Source organism: Sciurus carolinensis, chromosome 5 (genome assembly GCF_902686445.1).
Source record: "Sciurus carolinensis chromosome 5, mSciCar1.2, whole genome shotgun sequence".
Lineage (NCBI taxonomy): Eukaryota > Metazoa > Chordata > Mammalia > Rodentia > Sciuridae > Sciurus > Sciurus carolinensis.
The window spans coordinates 123,655,733-123,673,383 of NC_062217.1; the positions used below are offsets into that span (position 1 = coordinate 123,655,733).

Sequence of the window (17,651 nt, forward strand, 5' to 3'; positions counted from 1 at the left end):
AACTTATTTAACAATAGAGTCAAATCAGAATTCCTGACTCCTCCAAGGGTGATGTTTCTATTACATTACCTATAATTAAGGTGAAGGATATTGTTTAATCAGAATGTATAATATTTCTGCATCAATTTAAAGAAAGAGTTCAATACCAAAAGAACTTTTGCAACAAAGATCAACAGACACCAATAAACCATCTTAATACAGGGAATTAGGGGGAATAAGGAATATGTAGGTTTGAATTCTGAGCACTGTGAAAGACATAAGTAAATACATTAAAAGTGTTTGAAGGACAGGTATGTTTTTATCTTTACATAATACTTTATTCCCCACATTTGGAACAATGCTAGATCAATAAATATTGCAAAAGAATGAATGAATAACATACATACAAGGAGTAACAACTCCTTGAAGAGTTCTAATTGTTAGAAAGACATATGGATATGATAATATTAAAAGGGAGCATGGTTAGTTCAATAAAAGGGTACTTCGCAGGAGTTTTGAAAGTAATCAGTTCCCAACTATAATTATTTTCTTGTATAATTACTCAGTTCTTTTCTTTCATGTTTCATCATATTCATGCTAGTTTAGATATGAATAGTGTTCACAGTGTTACAACAAATACCACTGCTCCCAGAAGATTTTTGCATTTCTACTTCCACAAATTTGGTTACACATTCTCCTTACAGGAAATGCGATTCATCTTCTAGAAGCCTGCCCTGAACAAAATGAACCAATGATTATAAAAGAAACAGATAATTTAGGAAACAGAAGGAAATTTTAAAATAATTCAAATTCAAAACTTCAGAGATATTCAGAAGATATTAGTAAAAAAGATAGAATAAGCTTCTATTATAAAACAGATCAAGAAAGAGTTGTAGACAATTACAATTCTGCCTATATCACCCTGTTTTTTCAATATACTGTCAAAAGAGGAGGATAAGGTAACTTCCTAGACTACTGACAAAAAGATAGCAGGATGGAAAGTAGAAAATATGAGAAAATTATATCCTACAGGACCTTTTCCCACTTCATAAATGGAATAATTTATAAATAATAGCAGAAATGTTCTCAGAACTGCAGAGATACAAGCTAATACTTTACCAAGGGTTCTAAGCAGAATGAACAAAAACCTACCTACATTCAGTGGATGCTTGTGAAATTTTAGAATAGTAAGGATAACTCTTTGAGCCAGGCATGATGGTGCATGCCTGTAATCTCAGAGGCTCAGAAGGCTAAAGCAGGAGGATCGCAAGTTTTGAGGCCAGCCTCAGCAACTTAGGCCCTATGCAATTTAGTGAGATCTGTCTTAAAATAAAAAATAAAAAGAGATGTGAATGGAGCTCAATGGTAAAACACCCCTGGGCTAAATTCCCAGTACCACTTCTCACCAAAATAAGGAAACTCTCAATAGGATTTCAGGAAAAGAAACTTCCTAGATACTTTTAAAAGAAATAAGTATTAGACTAGAATTAGATTTCTCAAAAAAGGGTGATAATGCTTATAAATGGAGCAGCACTGTCCAGTAGAAACGTTAGATCAATAACAAATGTAAATCAAGTGTAATTTAAGTTTTTCTAACAGCTATTTTTAAAAAAAGATGTTAAAAGAGTGGGCATGAAAGCACATTCCTGTAATCTCAGCTTCTTGAGAGGCTGAGGCAGCTGGACTGCATGTTTGAGGCCAGCCTGGGCAAACTAGGGAGACACTGTCTCAAAATAAAATCTTAAAAAGGGCCGGGGGTGTAGCTTAGTGGTAGAGTACTTGTTTAGTATGTGTAATCTACTAAACAATGTAGTAGTTCTAAACATGATGTACTTAATAAGAAAGTTTCAAAATACACAAACCAAAAAACTGATGGAACTGAAAGGATAAGTAGACAAATTCACAATTTAAGTCAGAAATTAACAGTCTTCTCCCAACAGTTCATAGAAAAAGTAAACTGACAATCAGTGAAGCTATAGAAGAGAGAAAGCAGATCAGTGATTGCCTGAGACTTGAAGAGCAGGGAAGAGAGGAAAAGAAGAATTACAAATTGGAATGAAGAAGAGGTTTAATATCATACAGTGCCTTTTCCCATTCACAAGTAGGGAAAATGTTCATTATATTGGTTGTGGTGATAGTTTCACTTTAATGTATATGTGTAATATATAAAAATTCATCAGTTTGAAAACATGTGATGTTTATTTTATGTTAATTATAATTCAATAAAGCAGTTAAAAAGAGATAGTATAAACCATCAAGGAGAAGACGGATATACATGAAAGTACTAATACTGACAACTTTTGTAAGTAAAAATTACCATAAACAAAATAAAAAATTTCCAGAGTAAAATATATCTGCAATGCAAGTAACAGATTCCAAGAGAATATATAAAATATTTTTACTAATCAAAAAGAAAATAAAATAAAAAATGAGCAGAGAATACAAACAGACAATTCAGAGAAATGATAATATGAGTAGTCAATAACATGCAGAAATGATAAGCCTCACTTGTTGCTAGTAAAATGTGAAATAAAACCATAAAAATATAATAATTTATTCCCATCAGTCTGCTAAACATTTAAGTCTGACAGTATTAAGTGCTGACAGGAAAGCAGAGAATGAAACTCTCATATATTCTGGGAAAGAATATAAATTATTATATGTACTCTAGAAAAAAATTTGACGTCTGGCAAATGTGAAGAGGAAAGTTCCCTATGGGCCAGCAAGTTCATTTCCAGGTGTATTTTGAAAATAACTTTTATCAAGTTATACAAGAACAGACTTATAGAAGAAGGCTCACTACTGTATGGTTTATCATAGGGAAAATAGGCATAATAGATTTGACAATTATCTTTGAATATTCACTTCCTTTCCAGTGACCTCCATGTTGACTTAAGGCCTTGTCATGTGACTTGCCCTGGCCACTGGAATGTTAGCAGTTAGGATACAAGCACCCTAAAATGGGTTTTCTCAAATTGGTTTGTTTCCTTGCTTCTCTGTCACCCCTATGAGGACAAATCCTGGTCAGACTTGTGGTCTTAAAAAAATTATAAAACATACAGAGCAAATTTAACATATCTGCTAACAAAACCATGAAGCAAAGCTACCCTAGCCTAAATCTGTGAACCTCTAGCATTCTACAAAGCAAAGACAGCTGAGATCAAAAAAGCACAGTTAATGTCGTGCTGATTCATGAATCAAATAAATGCTTTTATGTCACTGAAATATTGTTGCTATTATATAGCAACAGCTTACTGATAAAATTAGAAACAAGTTTAATGTCCATCTACAAGAGCATGAATAAATATGGCATATTTATACAAATTTATACAACTGATATTCACAACTATTCACAGATTGTCTGTAGCTCTACTGCACATGGTATGTAATCTGGGACCCAGGCTGACAGGGCAGAGCATCTATCTGGAACATGGCAGAGAAAACTTGAGTAATGGCTACAAGAGTATTTTCTATTGTGTTTTACTACTTGTATATTTTGGGGAAAAAATTCAATAAAAGTCCAATTAAAGCTGGTTCTAGCTCTATATAGAAAGATAGAAGAGGGAAAGCAAAAAGGGAAGAAAAATTGTTCAGAAAGCATATGTTTTTAGTTAAAACTACTTACTTGTACACTTAAAAATGGTTAAAATGGTAAATTTTATGTGCTTATGACAATTTTTTAAAAAGGACATGAGCAACATGCTGACATAATGGTCTCCCCCATTCCCTCTTTCAAAATATTATGCCTTCCTCATTTCAAATCTCTACCTTCTGTGATCTGCTTAGACAATTAAAACCACTTGAACTCAAGCCATCCTAGTAATTAAAATAAACCATTTTAATGAGAGAACAACAGAGCAACTTAAATCAGTGAACATGCCACTTCTACCTAAATGTGAATCGGGTTCATGCTGTGGCAACTATATGGCAGAAAGGTCTTTCCAGACATATTCAGCAAATTAAACCATTTCAGTTTTATTCAAAACATTATACAAAACTCCAACTGTTGTACCTAGTTGTTCAATGAATTCATAATGTATAATTAATGAATGATAAACCCCAAAGCATTTCATAATTGGATGAGGCCCCTTTTCTGAGGCTCATATAAAATATCTTTGTTATAGAACATGTTCTACACAATTAAATTATAATATATCAAATAATAAGATATTCAGATGACTAAGGGTATTATCTTAGTCTTAAGTATTAAAACATGTTTGTTTTTATACAAAAGTTTTAACTTGTTTTACATAAAATTTATAGTCAATAACCATTCATTTCTTAGCCTTTTCAAGGGTTAATGTTCATATAATCAAAGATGGCTCAGTTTCAGATTTCAGCAACTTCTCATATATATTTAACTTTTGGGTGTAGGTTAATACTCTGAATGGGTATACAAAGATCAAGAAAATTATGATGGTTGATAAATCCAGACCACACTGGCTATCAGAAATTTAAGTCTAGTACTTTTCTTTAGATAAAACTTTGATGACTGACCAGTTATTTCTATAGATAGAACAGAACCAAGGAGTAATTTAGTGTGATCTTCCTGTTTGACTTCAACTTATATGATTTCCCCCGAGGGGCTCATTTTCATCAAATGTTTAGAAGTAATTTGTATCAGCAGTGTAATCCAAATACAAAAGTAATAGGAGCACTTGCTTTATTTTAGATACTGTTCTTGACATACATTATTATTTCATTCAATCCTACTTACAAGTATATGAAACAGGAGTTGACAAACTATAGTCCTTAGGTCAAATCCAGGCAATCTACTTTTTCGTTTTTTCCAATAGCTAAGATGTGTTTACCCTTTTGTCTTTTGGCCTGCCAAGCCTTAAATATTTACTGTTTGGTCTTTTAAGATAAAGTCTGCTGTTCTCCAAGGGTATATCAGCTGGTGTCTGATGCCTAAAAAAGTTAGCACTATTTCTGTTGGTTTTATTTTTGCAGTACTGGAGATTGAACCCTGGGGTGCTCTACCATTAAGCCATATCCTGACCTTTTTTTTTTTTTTTTTTTTTTTTTAATTTTGAAACAGGGTTTCACTAAATTGTCCAGGCTGGCCTGGAATTAAAGATCCTCCTGCCTCGACCTCCTGAGTAATTGGAACTAGAGGTATGAACCACAGTGTCTGACAAGTCATCACTGTTTTTAATGTGCTTAGACTTCAGAACTTTTGTTCTAGAAGCTCAAGATGACATGACACATTAATTTCTGGAAAAAGAATACCATAGTCTATGTAAATACAGTTCATTGTTAACTCTATACCAGAAGTTATCCAATTTTTCTGCAAAAGGATGGAAAGTAAATATTTCAGGTTTTTGGGCCACATTTGGTCTATGTTGCAACTATTGAACTCAGTTATTATAGCTCAAAAGTTGGCATACATAAATAAATGACCATGGCTATGTTTGTAAAATTTCTTGCAAACACTGAAATTTAAATTTCATATAATTTTCAGGTGTCACAAAATATTCTTGTGATTCATTTAAAAATGTACCAACCATTCTCTGCCATGGGCCATATAGAAACAGCAGGTGGTTGTAGTTAGTCACCTATTACTGCAGGGAAAGTAAATTCTCCAGGGGAGTAAAAACAAAAGTACAACACATAGTAGATAAGTGGAGAAAATATTACTGCAAAAATGTTTTAAAATATATTTATTGTACTATGTAATCAAATGTAAAATAATGTGTCACTAACTAAAAGTACTCTAGGTAAGAAAATCATTAAAGTCATTAAGGGTCATCCTAGGGAGACTATAGGGTACAGGATAACTAAATCACAGTAAGATCTGTTACTCTTTTTCATCTTTCATGAAGATGATGCATAGGATCTGGCAGTTGGAGGTGAGCAAAGAGAAACAAGGATCCATTTTACAATAGGGTACACTTTGCTCTGACCAAAGCTCAAGTTTTCTATAAGGAAAATTTAAATCTCTCCCCATGCCACAGGTTACAAGACTTCAGGTTTATGGGTCACATTTGCCTAGCTATGCAAAACTGGTTAAAAAAACAACAGCCAGAGTCACTCAAAACCTAGCGCTTCAAGCAACCACCCAATTCACTACCCTCAGGGATGGTGATATCATATAGACATTAAGGAAAGAGAAATGAAATGTGTTCAAGTCACAGAAAAAAAATTTCCCTTTCAATGTGCTTCCTGCTTAACTATGGTTACTCAATTTTTTTTTTATATTCAGTACAGAAGTATTCTTACTCAACATTTCACTAAAATTCATCAGCTCTATACTCATTTCAAAACAGCTTAATTTTAGGGCTTCATGTAATCTGTGCTTCATAATTATTTTTGAACAGTTCTAAAACTAAAACTTACAAATTTAGATCTCATGGGTATCCTAGGATACAGTATGTATGAAGTCATGACAAAACAAAATTGAAATATGAGCTGCTGGCTACAGTCCAGCCATCTGATAGAAATGCAAACCATAAAAAAACCTACGGACTCACTGTTCTTTATTTCAACTCGTAAGAATAATATACTTACTTCTGCTACATCAACATTTGTGAGAATTCCAGGTCATAAACAAATGAAAAGAAAGTCAATTTTTCAATGAATTTCATTTTTAAAAAATATTTTTTAGTTGTCAATGAACCTTTATTTTACTTATTTATATGTGGTGCTGAGAATTGAACCTAGTGCGTCGCACATGCCAGTTAAGTGCGACAACCACACTTGCCTCAGTTACAACCCCAACTCTGAATTTCATTTTAATGTATCAGAATTTTCCCTCATGATTATAACCTTAGAAGAAAAAGTTATTTCTTATTCTGGCTCTTTATGAAAAAGAAAAATGTACTTGGCATCTGAGATATTTAGCAACAATTACAATTACAAAATGCAACTGGGGATGCAGCTTAGTGTAAAGCACTTGCCAAGCATGCACAAGCCCTAGGTTTAATTCCTAACACCACAAAAACAGTCAAACAAACAAAATGCAAGAATATATTGAAGACATGCATAATACATAATGATTTCTAAAGGGATAAAAATAATACTCCTTATGATAAATTGACTTTAGTGGTCTAAAATGTCTTTTTTTCATTGTCTCAACAGAAACACATTTGTCTTTAAAAGTTACTGATACAAATGAGATTTTATCTCAACAGTTGATTTTTATAGAAACAAAAATATTTTACTATCATAAAAACCAGGAAATATCTTCCAATTCTTTTCTCTACTTAACTCTCTTCCACATCTCACAAAACAGGGCCCTGAAATAAATTTAAAGAATCTAAACCTAAAGTTTAATGTTTATTTTAAAAGACTGGTTACTCTATGACAGCAAGAATTAATCACTGCATCCCGGAATCCATAGCAGATGGTTAGTCAACCAACACTTGTAGAATTATTTATTTTTATTTTTATTTTTTGGGTACCAGGGATTGAACTCAGGGGCACTCAATCACTGAGCCACATCCCCAGCCTTATTCTGTATTTTATTTAGAGACAGGGTCTCACTGAGTTGCTTAGCACCTCATTTTTGCTGAGGCTGGCTTTGAACTCTTAATCCACCTGCCTCAGCCTCCAAAGCCACTGGGATTACAGTTGTGTGCCACTGTACCCAACAACACTTGTAGAATTAATATATGTGAAGTCTATTAGAAAATAGAGGAACATACAAAGAATAATAAAATACTTTCTTATAATGTCAACATCTAGAGAGTTATCATTTTGGTAGCTTCCTTTTCAGATGCTCTCTATGTATTTTCTACATGGGTGAAATACAAAGGATAGAGGGAATGTTCAACACCACCATAGGGATATGATAAGTAAAATCCAGAACATGGGAAATTCTGTAATACAAATGACCTCCATTCTTTCACAATAACAGGGTCTAGTTTTTAAAAGGCAGGGAATCACGTGGAAGAACTAGAAAAAGTAAAACAGAGGAGAAAGAAAAGTAAACTGCTGGGTGTGTTATGAGCTGATTATCATTGTAGAACAAACCGAGTTCCATTCCCCTGGGCCTGAGAATCCAAGTAGTTTTTATATCAGAATTGATCACTCAACACAATGGAGAATAGAGTACAGTATGAGCATCAAATATATTTGTTTCATATACACCTTATACACAGAGCCTGAAGGTAATTTTATATGACATTTGTAGTACATCTGTGTTTTGACTGTAACCCACCATACAAGGTCAAATTTGGAATTGTCTACTTGTGATATGATGTTGGCACTCAAAACATTTCACATTTTGGAGACTTTAGATTCAGGATGCTCAACCTGCACTGGCTTTTATATTTACCTACGAAATTACCTTTACTGGTGTTTAATATGTTTTATTTCTTTTTTTGGTTTTTACTGTCTAATGTCTTTTTACTTCAACCTAAAGTACTCCCTGTAATATTTTTTAAGCATTTTTAGTAGGTGAGCTCTACTAGCAACCAACTGTTTATTTGGAAATATCAGAATTTCTCCTTCTGGAACTCCTACTATACATGTGCTGGTACATAGCATGGTGTCCTACCTGGGCTTCCTCAGGGATGGTTTCTGTCAAGTTATTTTGATCCTGTTAATGGGTCAAACTTTCTTCTTTATTGATATGATGTGTGTATTTTGAACATTATACTGAGATAACTCTAGAAACCAGGGTCTCTCCATTCTCCACAGTTTGGTGTGTTACTTGTTGAAGACTCCAATCATGAAGTCTTTATAGTGACTTTTCCAACGTATTCTTATAAAGACAGTATTCTTTGTAATGTATCATCCTGCAGTTTCTGTTCTATTATCTAAGAAGTGGGAAGGTGAACTTATAAAGATTTCCTTAAATGCTGGAGCAAAAAAGAATGGAAAACAAAAAAAAATCTCAGCCAGTATTTGCCGACTGGCTCTTAGCTCAGGTGTAACATTTAGTTAGGCTACCTATAACTCTGACTTGAACTTTACCTTTTCCTTGCATCGAGTCAAATATAAGTAAAAGACACAAACCCACTAAAATCTTTTTCAATTACTTCTGTACCAGAGCATGCATGTTGAACTCCAAATTCTTCAGTGTATAACCCTTCAAAAGTTCATCCTTTCCAGGATGTTTAGTATATATGCTGCTTGGCCTAGGTGGCTATGGGCAGAATACTGCATATCTTTTAATAGGAAGCCACTTAAGTCCTGGATGAAAGAAACAAAGGGCAAGCTTTTGTGCTAGTTAGTATCTCAGGGAACTTCTGAACAAGTCAAAATGTATCATCAAAACTTTTTGAGAACAAGTTGTATTGCTCACCTCCCTTCCTCCTCCCAAGTTAAGCCATACGAGGAACAGAATTGCTGTTCCTATGGCTACTGATGAACTGAGAAATAGGATGGGAGGCACAAATGCCACAAAGCTTTATCACTAAAATTTAGCAGGTTCTTTCCTCAGTGACAACTCCCCGATTATATACTAATTAGCTGGCAGAATTCCAAAAATGTTGATTCTTGTCTGTTTTCCAGCTTAATGTTTGTTTCAGTAGAAGCAACCTACTTGATCCTTTTTCCTACAGTGTCTCCCAGATACATTCTTAAATTTTTATTTTCTTTCCACACACCTTCTTTATTCAGATTGTTTCCTCTAAACAAGACATTCTTTCCCCTATTGTTTACTTGTCTTTTATTCAAACCTACAAAATTTCTCTAAAGAGCATCCTCCAAACTTCCACATTGAGCTAAGTGGCTCTTCTTTCTACTGCCACAGGACTTCTATATAATATTCTTCTACAAATTCCTGAAATCACCTATTGCTGTCTTTATTTCCCTCACTAAAAAATAAATTAATAGTAGTCACATGTATATTACACTGACCTCAGGGACATTCTCATTACAGGTAATAAATTTCAGCCAGAAAGGCACAATCTCCTTAGTTCCTACTCCTTACCAGACTGAACTATAGGCTCCCCTGTTTTGTACTTCTAAAGTCCAGTACAATACCTGACATTCAATAATTTCACAGTGAACATAATTATGTATGGAACTATAAAATTTATGCAACACAGATGCAAAATATCCTATAACAAAATAAGTATCACAATCTTATTTTTCACTGTAGCATCTTACGTTCTGGCTGTTTTTCATTGGGTGTTATGGATCGCACAAAATCTTGTGGAGTCATGAACACTTCTGCTTCACCAGGCTCATTGATTACTTTCAAGGTGGCAAAATATCGGAAGATTTTGTCTGGTGTGGAGTAGGCTCGAATCCTATTTTCATATTCCATCACCTAAAATTAGAAATATAAAGTGTTACTATATTTAAGCAATATTCGTATACTCTCATCTTTAATGCTCATTAATTTTCATACATATCTTATTTTGGGGAAATTTTTGTTACTTCTCTTTCTGTAATGGGATTTTTTTATATTACAAATAAGCCTGATTTGAAATTTTTAAAATTTTTCTTGTAACATACCATTCATAACCCAGTTGAAGACATGCTCATGTAACTTTTGTTTAGAACTTTTTTTAAAGAATTGTTTATTTATTTATTTATTTTTTGGATTTAATTTTAATTTTATTGTCCTCTAAGAAGGAAACATTTAACATTTAAAAGATCAGCATTAAGAATATTAATGCAATTCTACTAGTTTTCCAGAAGGATGCCATTATAAACATTTAACCAGGTTCTAGTTAGATTAAAAAAAAAAAAAAAAAAAAAAAAAAAAAGCTCTAATGGAAGAGTAGAGACTGGTTCATATCCAAAGAAATTTTTCCAACTATACTTTTTTATCATGGTTTATTCTGATTCACAAGGCACCTTTCTAAAGACATGAGACCTATATCCATATCAGATCTTTTCACCCTGGAATGCCACTTCTGAAAATAAATTATATTCCAAAGCATGGCAAATAATGGAAGGGGAACTCTGAAACCAGTTAAATGCTTACCAAGTGGGGGAACAATTCCATAAATCAGGATATCAACAGGATGAAATGTTGCCCAATCACCAAAATAATACTTTTCATATGAAATTTTAATTAATATAGAGAAATGATTGTAACAGCTCATGAGACTAAAAGCATACACCCTCTGTCATTCACTCCATTGAAAGAAAACAAAGGAAAGTACTGAAATATTAATGCTGGTTATCCCTGCATAGTAGCAGAATGGATTTTTTTTTCACATTTACCAGTGTTTTAAAATTTTCAATAATATGAGTTTCTCCATTGATCAGAAGAAAATCTACAAATAAAATAACAGCGCTCTTGGGATTGGGGGTGTAAACTAGGTGGCAAGAGTCCTTGACTATCATGTACAAAGCCTTGAATTTGATCCCCAGCATTGCAAATAACAACAATAAAAACATAGCTCCTACGTTGTGATTTAGGATCTTCAAATAATGATTAATCAAAGCTTTCAGAAGATGGTAACCTAGAGCTGGGCACAAAGTCCTGGGTTCAGTGCCTATTACTGCCAAAACTAAATAAAAAAAAAAAAATAGAGAGAGAAGGAGGAGGGAAAGGGGGAGGAGGAGGAGGAAGAGGAGGGAGAGGAGTGGGAGGGGGAGGAGGAGGAGGGGGAAGGGAAAAGAGTTCCTTAGAATGAACATTTAGAATGTATTAGAATACATTTTATTCTTTAAAAAATAGTTATGTTTGTAATGTGGGTCATGACTGGGTCATTCTCTGCTTTGTGAGAACCAAGTATTACTCTTCCCTCAGATGGTTGTGGCTCCCAAGGGAAAGTTGTTAAGCTATAAATTGCTATATCTACCAAGACATAGAAATGTGACAGAATCTACAAAGCAGGTTCAAAGAAATACTTTCTTAATTTTGAAATTGTATAAATTTTCAGTGTTGAAATTCACTTCTAAGTGCAATGTTCAAGAAATCATGACATCAAATGTAGAAATTATGCAGTTTTATAATTTTCTTGGTTGTTTCTTAATCCATTCAAAATAATTTCACAATTCAACACTTTTAGGCAGCTTCTTGGTTACTTTCTTTCATTTCTACTTCTTTGGGCAGCAATGGATCAATCTTTAGTAGCAAACCCTTACTTGTTGTGCTACGAAGGAAGGCACGTACTACAAAGGAACCCAAATTCAGAGGTCTATGCTTACAGACTTCACTAATAACTGCTTGCAGATTGGTAGCAATCTGGTCACTTGACATATCCAATGTAGCCATTTGGGTACTGAGAAAGTTCTCTCTTTCCTCATCTACACGAATTTCACGTCCAGTTTTAAATAATTCAAGCATTTTGGGGATGTCACAGCCAATGGAATTTCTAGCAAGCCTTGGAAACTTTTTTTTCAGTTTCTTCTTTAAATGGATTAAGTTCAGGCTTTATTTCTGGAACAGCTACATAAAAGTCTACTTGAATTTCATTATCCAAAATCTTCTGAATCAGATTAGTTCCTCCTGCAAATGCAGCTCCATTTTCTTCTGCAATTTTAATCTCTGATGCATTCCCAGTAAATACAGCAACTTTATTGATTTCTGATGCAAATGGGTATGGAAAACTAATAACACTGGCAAATGGCTCCACTTTTTTCTTTTTCCCCAGTGCCATATCCAGTGTCAAGTCAAGATAAACTCCTTGCTTTGGATTAGTAAAGTCCAAAATTTGAAATTTCTTAAGTAACTGAACAGCTTTCTCCACCTCATATATCTGCCTTGGGTATAGGCGTTTTAAATAGACATCATCCTCAGGTTCACCTTCCATGTAGGGATATGACTTTATTCTTTCTATCTCATCCTTTTTTTCATCTGATGCTTTTCCTTTGGTATCTTTTTTTGTTTTCTTTGCAGACTTTGTAGCAGCAGCGGCAAAATGTCTATTGGGCAACTGAATGTTTAAAGAACAAGGATAAAGAGATGTCTGATAAACCATCTTGGAAGGATTATGTCTTTGATGATGTATCAAGACTCTTCCGAGGCATCTTACGGCCGCTGCCATGTTGGACATTCCGGATTGTCTAATTTTTTAAATAATTGAAAGCTAGCAAAAATTTAAAACACCATAAGAATTCAAAAGGTCTTAATATGGTACAACGCCATATATATGATAGTCTATAGTTTCTTTTTTTTTCCTGACGCTTTTTGTTATCACAGAACATGCCACCTGTAATGTGTGCAAAAAAGGACATGAGGGGTTAGGGAGAGGAAGTCAAAGTAGGAAAAGCTGGATGGTCATTTCACTTGTTCTCTTTCTTTTTGTCCTTCTCATTCATAGCCAGGATCATCATGAGTTTTCTGAAGAGAGTAATGAAATCTAAGAAGAGATCAATGTAGTGCCAGATATAATCCTTATCGCCATTTTCAGTCTTTTCAATAATGAATTGAGTATCAAAAAGGACAAAGCCACACATGACCACCAGTTCTAAATACAGGTTTGCCTGGAAGAGCCAAATGGATCCAAAGAAAAGATTCCCCAAGGAAGACAAGAGCATCAGGCTCATGGCTGACATCAAGATACCTCCCAGGAAGAGGTAGCTCTGGCGCCTGGCATACAGTGCACTCAGGGTAAAGCAGGTGAAGATCATTGCTGTGCCCATGAAAGCAGTGGGAAGGATGCTAGGATTGACAGCAATGCACAACTCCAGAGCAGGGCCCAGGCCAATTCCTGTAAGGAAAGCAAATCCGGCAAGAGGTCCCAGTCTTTTCTGCTCAGTTTCACGGCTATGGGGTGTTGCCATCAGTCATATCATTAACCCCAGGGAGCCCAAGGCAGAATAGACCAGCCTGAATGAAATGAGTGACCACATGAACATAGGTTCCTGCAGATGCCAGAAACATACAAAGAGCAAAACTGGCATAGACCTTCTTCAAGTGCTTCTGTGTGGAGGGGGTTATATGTGAAAATTTTTGAAGTGCACGGAAGTTGATCTGATCAAATATGTTCATGGTTCTAGAATCTGTGTGACACAGCCTCTGCTCTTCTTAACTCACCACTCAGGAGCCTACCAGTTCTTCTAACACCAGATGTGCTCTTCTATAGGTTCTTAAACACCAAGTTTTTTGAAAAAGGGATTGAGTTTACTGTTCTTACTTTTATGTAATTTCCTGAATTCTAAAAAAGAACAGACTTGAAAGTTCATGGCTGTGAATAATTATCAGGTCTTAAGAGACAAAGTACATTAAATGATGGCATAGAAAAATAAAATCACATATCATGGAAACTCAAAATTTTAACAGGTCAGAAGCAACAGGCTTTTTTACTTTTTACTACAAGATTAAGCAAACCACTAGTGATCATACAGTGTTATTTAAAAAGGAATAGAGTTGGGAGGCACACAAGCAAATATTTGGCAACAAAATCAAGTATGTCAGGGTTGGGGTTGTAGTTCAGTGGTAAAGGCTTGCCTAGGAAGTGTGAGGCACTGGGTTCGATCCTCAGCACCACATAAAAAATAAATAAATAAAATAAAGGTATTGTGTTCATCTACAACTAAATTTTTTTAAAAAAAAATCAAATATGTCATTCATTTAACTAACAGTGTGTCATGTTACGATGATATCTCAATCCCTTATGTGGCATACAAGCCCCTATTCTAAGCATGGAACATATAAAATACTATACCGAATCACATACTACTTTGGTGAATTTAGAACACTGAGGTGACCAAAAATAAATACTATTTTATACACGGGTACGGAATGTATCGAGGCAATAAAACCTAAAAACCCATCAATTCACTAATATTAATAAAAACATTAATGTTTTGTAATTTGTCACATCAACACAGCAAGTACTGTACAGATCAACCCTGATTAGATGTCACTTTGGGGTCACTGGGAGTAACTGTTTAACAATGGTTTCAATATCACTACCAGATGTCCTTTTAGCAATTGAGGCAAGACTGCTAATTTATAACTAAACGTGACAAAAATTCAATGCTTTTTAAAATATATTTTTTAGTTGTTGATGGACCTTTATTTTATTTACTTGTTTATATGTAGTGCTGAAAATCAAACCCAGTGCCTCATATATGCCAGGCAAGTGCTCCACCAGTGAGTCACAATGCCAGCCTGCTCAATGCTAACTTGCATTAAAATCTGAATAGATTTCAGAGAAGACTTTATCAAAAGACTGAACACTGGCAAACAATAAGGAACTTTTCAACTCCTTAGAAGTTTAAGGACTTAGTCACATGTCATATAAAAAGCATTTTATATTAAACTACAACTATATGCTGGGTAATACTGACTACAGAAGAAATAACTTTTTCTAGGCCATTCATATTTCTTCCTCTGAACAACAACAATAACAAAGAGAAAGTCTGAAATGTTTATGTTATATAAGCTGTAACTATTGCCAAAGAGGACTTTGTGAACTAAAAAATTAAGTTAATCATATACAAGGTAGAAAGATAACATGTAAGTTAAGGATCTTAAAGTTGAACAATCCAGATTCCTTGTTATAAAAGTCACTAAATTATGTTGTTGAAAATTATTAATTTGATCACAATTTGTGCTATTACATGCACATTTTGCTATATCATTAATATAAACCAAGGGTTGTAAGTTTTATTTTAAAAAAATAGGTCAAGGAAAGTAAGAGATCTAATGCACTCCCATACTGGTAAAATGAAGTATAGACATACTATACAGTGTGTGTATGTGTGTATGTGTCAGTGTGTCGGTGTGTACTTAGCATTTTATCTTGGAAATTATTTCATATCAAGTTATGTGGAGCTTCCTCCTTTAAGTGACCAAGTTAGATGGAACACTAAAACTATAATAAACATTTCACGATACAGGAGCTTGGGTTGTGGCTCAGCAGTTGAGTGCACACCTAGTATATATGAGACACTGGGTTCGATCCTCAGCACCACATAAAAAATAAATAAATAAAATAGAGGTACTGTCGGGGTTCCCGGGACCCCCAGCCTTGGGCACGGTCATGATGGCGCCTGGCACTGAGCCAAAAGCGGCCAGCTATAAACAACCAGCGAATTCCAATGATTGGCTAGTTAACGATGTGATTAGAGCATGCCCCCCTCGTGTACCTATTCTATGCCTGCAGCTGTCCGCGAGTTTACCTCGTGTGCTCTCCCCTGATTGGTTGAAGTGTATATAAGCTTGGTGGGTGGGGGAGTAAGGCGCGGAAGCTGGGAGTAAGAAGAAGCTGAGAGAAGAAGAAGCTGAGAGTAGGAGAAGAAGCGAGGAAGAAGAGTGCGAGCGGGGACGTGAGCCGAGCGGGAGAAGCGGAGCGGCCGAAGTAGGCGTGAGCCGAGCGGGAGGAGCGGAGCGACCGGAGCAGGCGAGAGTTAAGCAGAGGGAAAGAGAGCGAGAGAAAGAAAAGAGAGAAAGGGATTAGAAAAGAGGGAAAGAAAGGAAGACTGTGCACAATAAACTTCCAAAGCTTCAGACGTTTGTCGTGTCTCTCTCTGCGGCCAGAGGGAACGCGATAAGGTACTATGTCCATCTACAACTAAAAAAATATAAAAAAAAGATTTCAGAATACAGCATCTAAAACGAATTAACAAAGGCTTAGAACCAGAAGTAAACTATTCAGGGATTTTGGAACATTTGATCTAGAAAAAAGATAAGGGAATCATGATAGTTCTTTCAATCATTTACCAAATTTTCTTGAGTATCGTTATATCAAGACACACATCTTTAATAAAACTGCCCAACTTAGATCAAAATTTGGGCATTATTTTTTTATATGAACTATACCAAAGAGTAGCCAGATAGTAATTGTAACCAAACAATAGGTGATGGACAGTTTTTTTAAAAAATATTTTTGTAGTTGTCAATGGATCTTTATTTTACTTACTTATGTGTGGTGCTGAGAATTGAACCCAGTGCCTCACACATGCCAGTCAAGTGCTTACCACTGAGCTACAACCCCACCCCCCGCTGGACAGTCTTTTTAGAAAAACATTTCAATTAATATATGAAAAATATTTGATAACATTAGAATATCACCATTTGTAACCACAATGAATTAACAGATCTGGTATTAAACATCAATAGCTGCTAATATCACAAAATGAAAAGTAATGAGATATTAGTTGTCTCCTGATTAAAAAAAAAAAATCACCGCTGATATTGCTACATGTATCAAACGTGTCTGACTGAGCTGCAAAATCTAATTACCAATACTCACATACAACAGAGAATAGAGCAACATGCTGAAATGAAGTAATAAGCATCACTAAAATCTAGACCTCAGGGAATTTTACAGGTTAAATGATCTGGATTCTGTCACTTGGAGATTTTTATTGAACTCAGTTTTAAAACTGAGTTACACCCGCAACCCTTTTTTATTTTAAGAGGTCTCACTAAGTTGCCTGGAGCCTCGATTAACTGCTGAGGCTAGCCTCAAACTTGCAATCCACCTGCCTCAGCCTCTGATTCACTGGGATTACAGGTGTGCACCAACATGCTCAGTTCACTTGTAGATTAAGAGAATTAAAAGACATGTAAAAGACATACCATCAAAACAAAATGGGCTTGATTGGGGTTATGGCTCAGTGGTAGAGTGCTTGCCTAGCATGCATGAGGCACTGGGTTTGATCCTCAGCATCACATAAAAATAATAAATAAAGGTTTTTTGTCCATCTGCAACTAAAAAAATAAATATAATTTTTTTTTTTAAAAAGGCAAGATTACATTATAAGTTCAAGGATGAACATTTGGGTGATAAAATTGTAATAATGAAAAGTCTATTTTCTAGCTGTTCAAGACGTCCAAAGGAAAGAAGGCCAAGGGGAAGAAGCAA

General features: G+C 34.8%; 2 protein-coding genes and 1 pseudogene across 7 annotated transcripts in view; all 3 read right to left on the reverse strand.

The window, feature by feature from the left end:
- Positions 1-17,651, reverse strand: part of Micu1 (mitochondrial calcium uptake 1) — a 202,204-nt gene that overhangs the window by 120,786 nt on the left and 63,767 nt on the right. For all 6 annotated transcript variants that reach the window (XM_047552393.1, XM_047552392.1, XM_047552391.1 and 3 more), the window contains one exon: positions 10,039-10,201. In XM_047552393.1, coding sequence (XP_047408349.1) covers positions 10,039-10,201 — 163 coding nt within the window. The remainder of the gene's footprint in view (positions 1-10,038; positions 10,202-17,651) is intronic.
- Positions 11,882-12,878, reverse strand: LOC124984593 (39S ribosomal protein L1, mitochondrial-like). Its single transcript, XM_047552394.1, is given in 2 exon segments — positions 11,882-12,250; positions 12,252-12,878. Coding segments are annotated over 2 exon segments (981 nt in total). The 3' UTR covers positions 11,882-11,896.
- LOC124984594 (bax inhibitor 1-like) lies at positions 13,092-13,834 on the reverse strand (annotated as a pseudogene).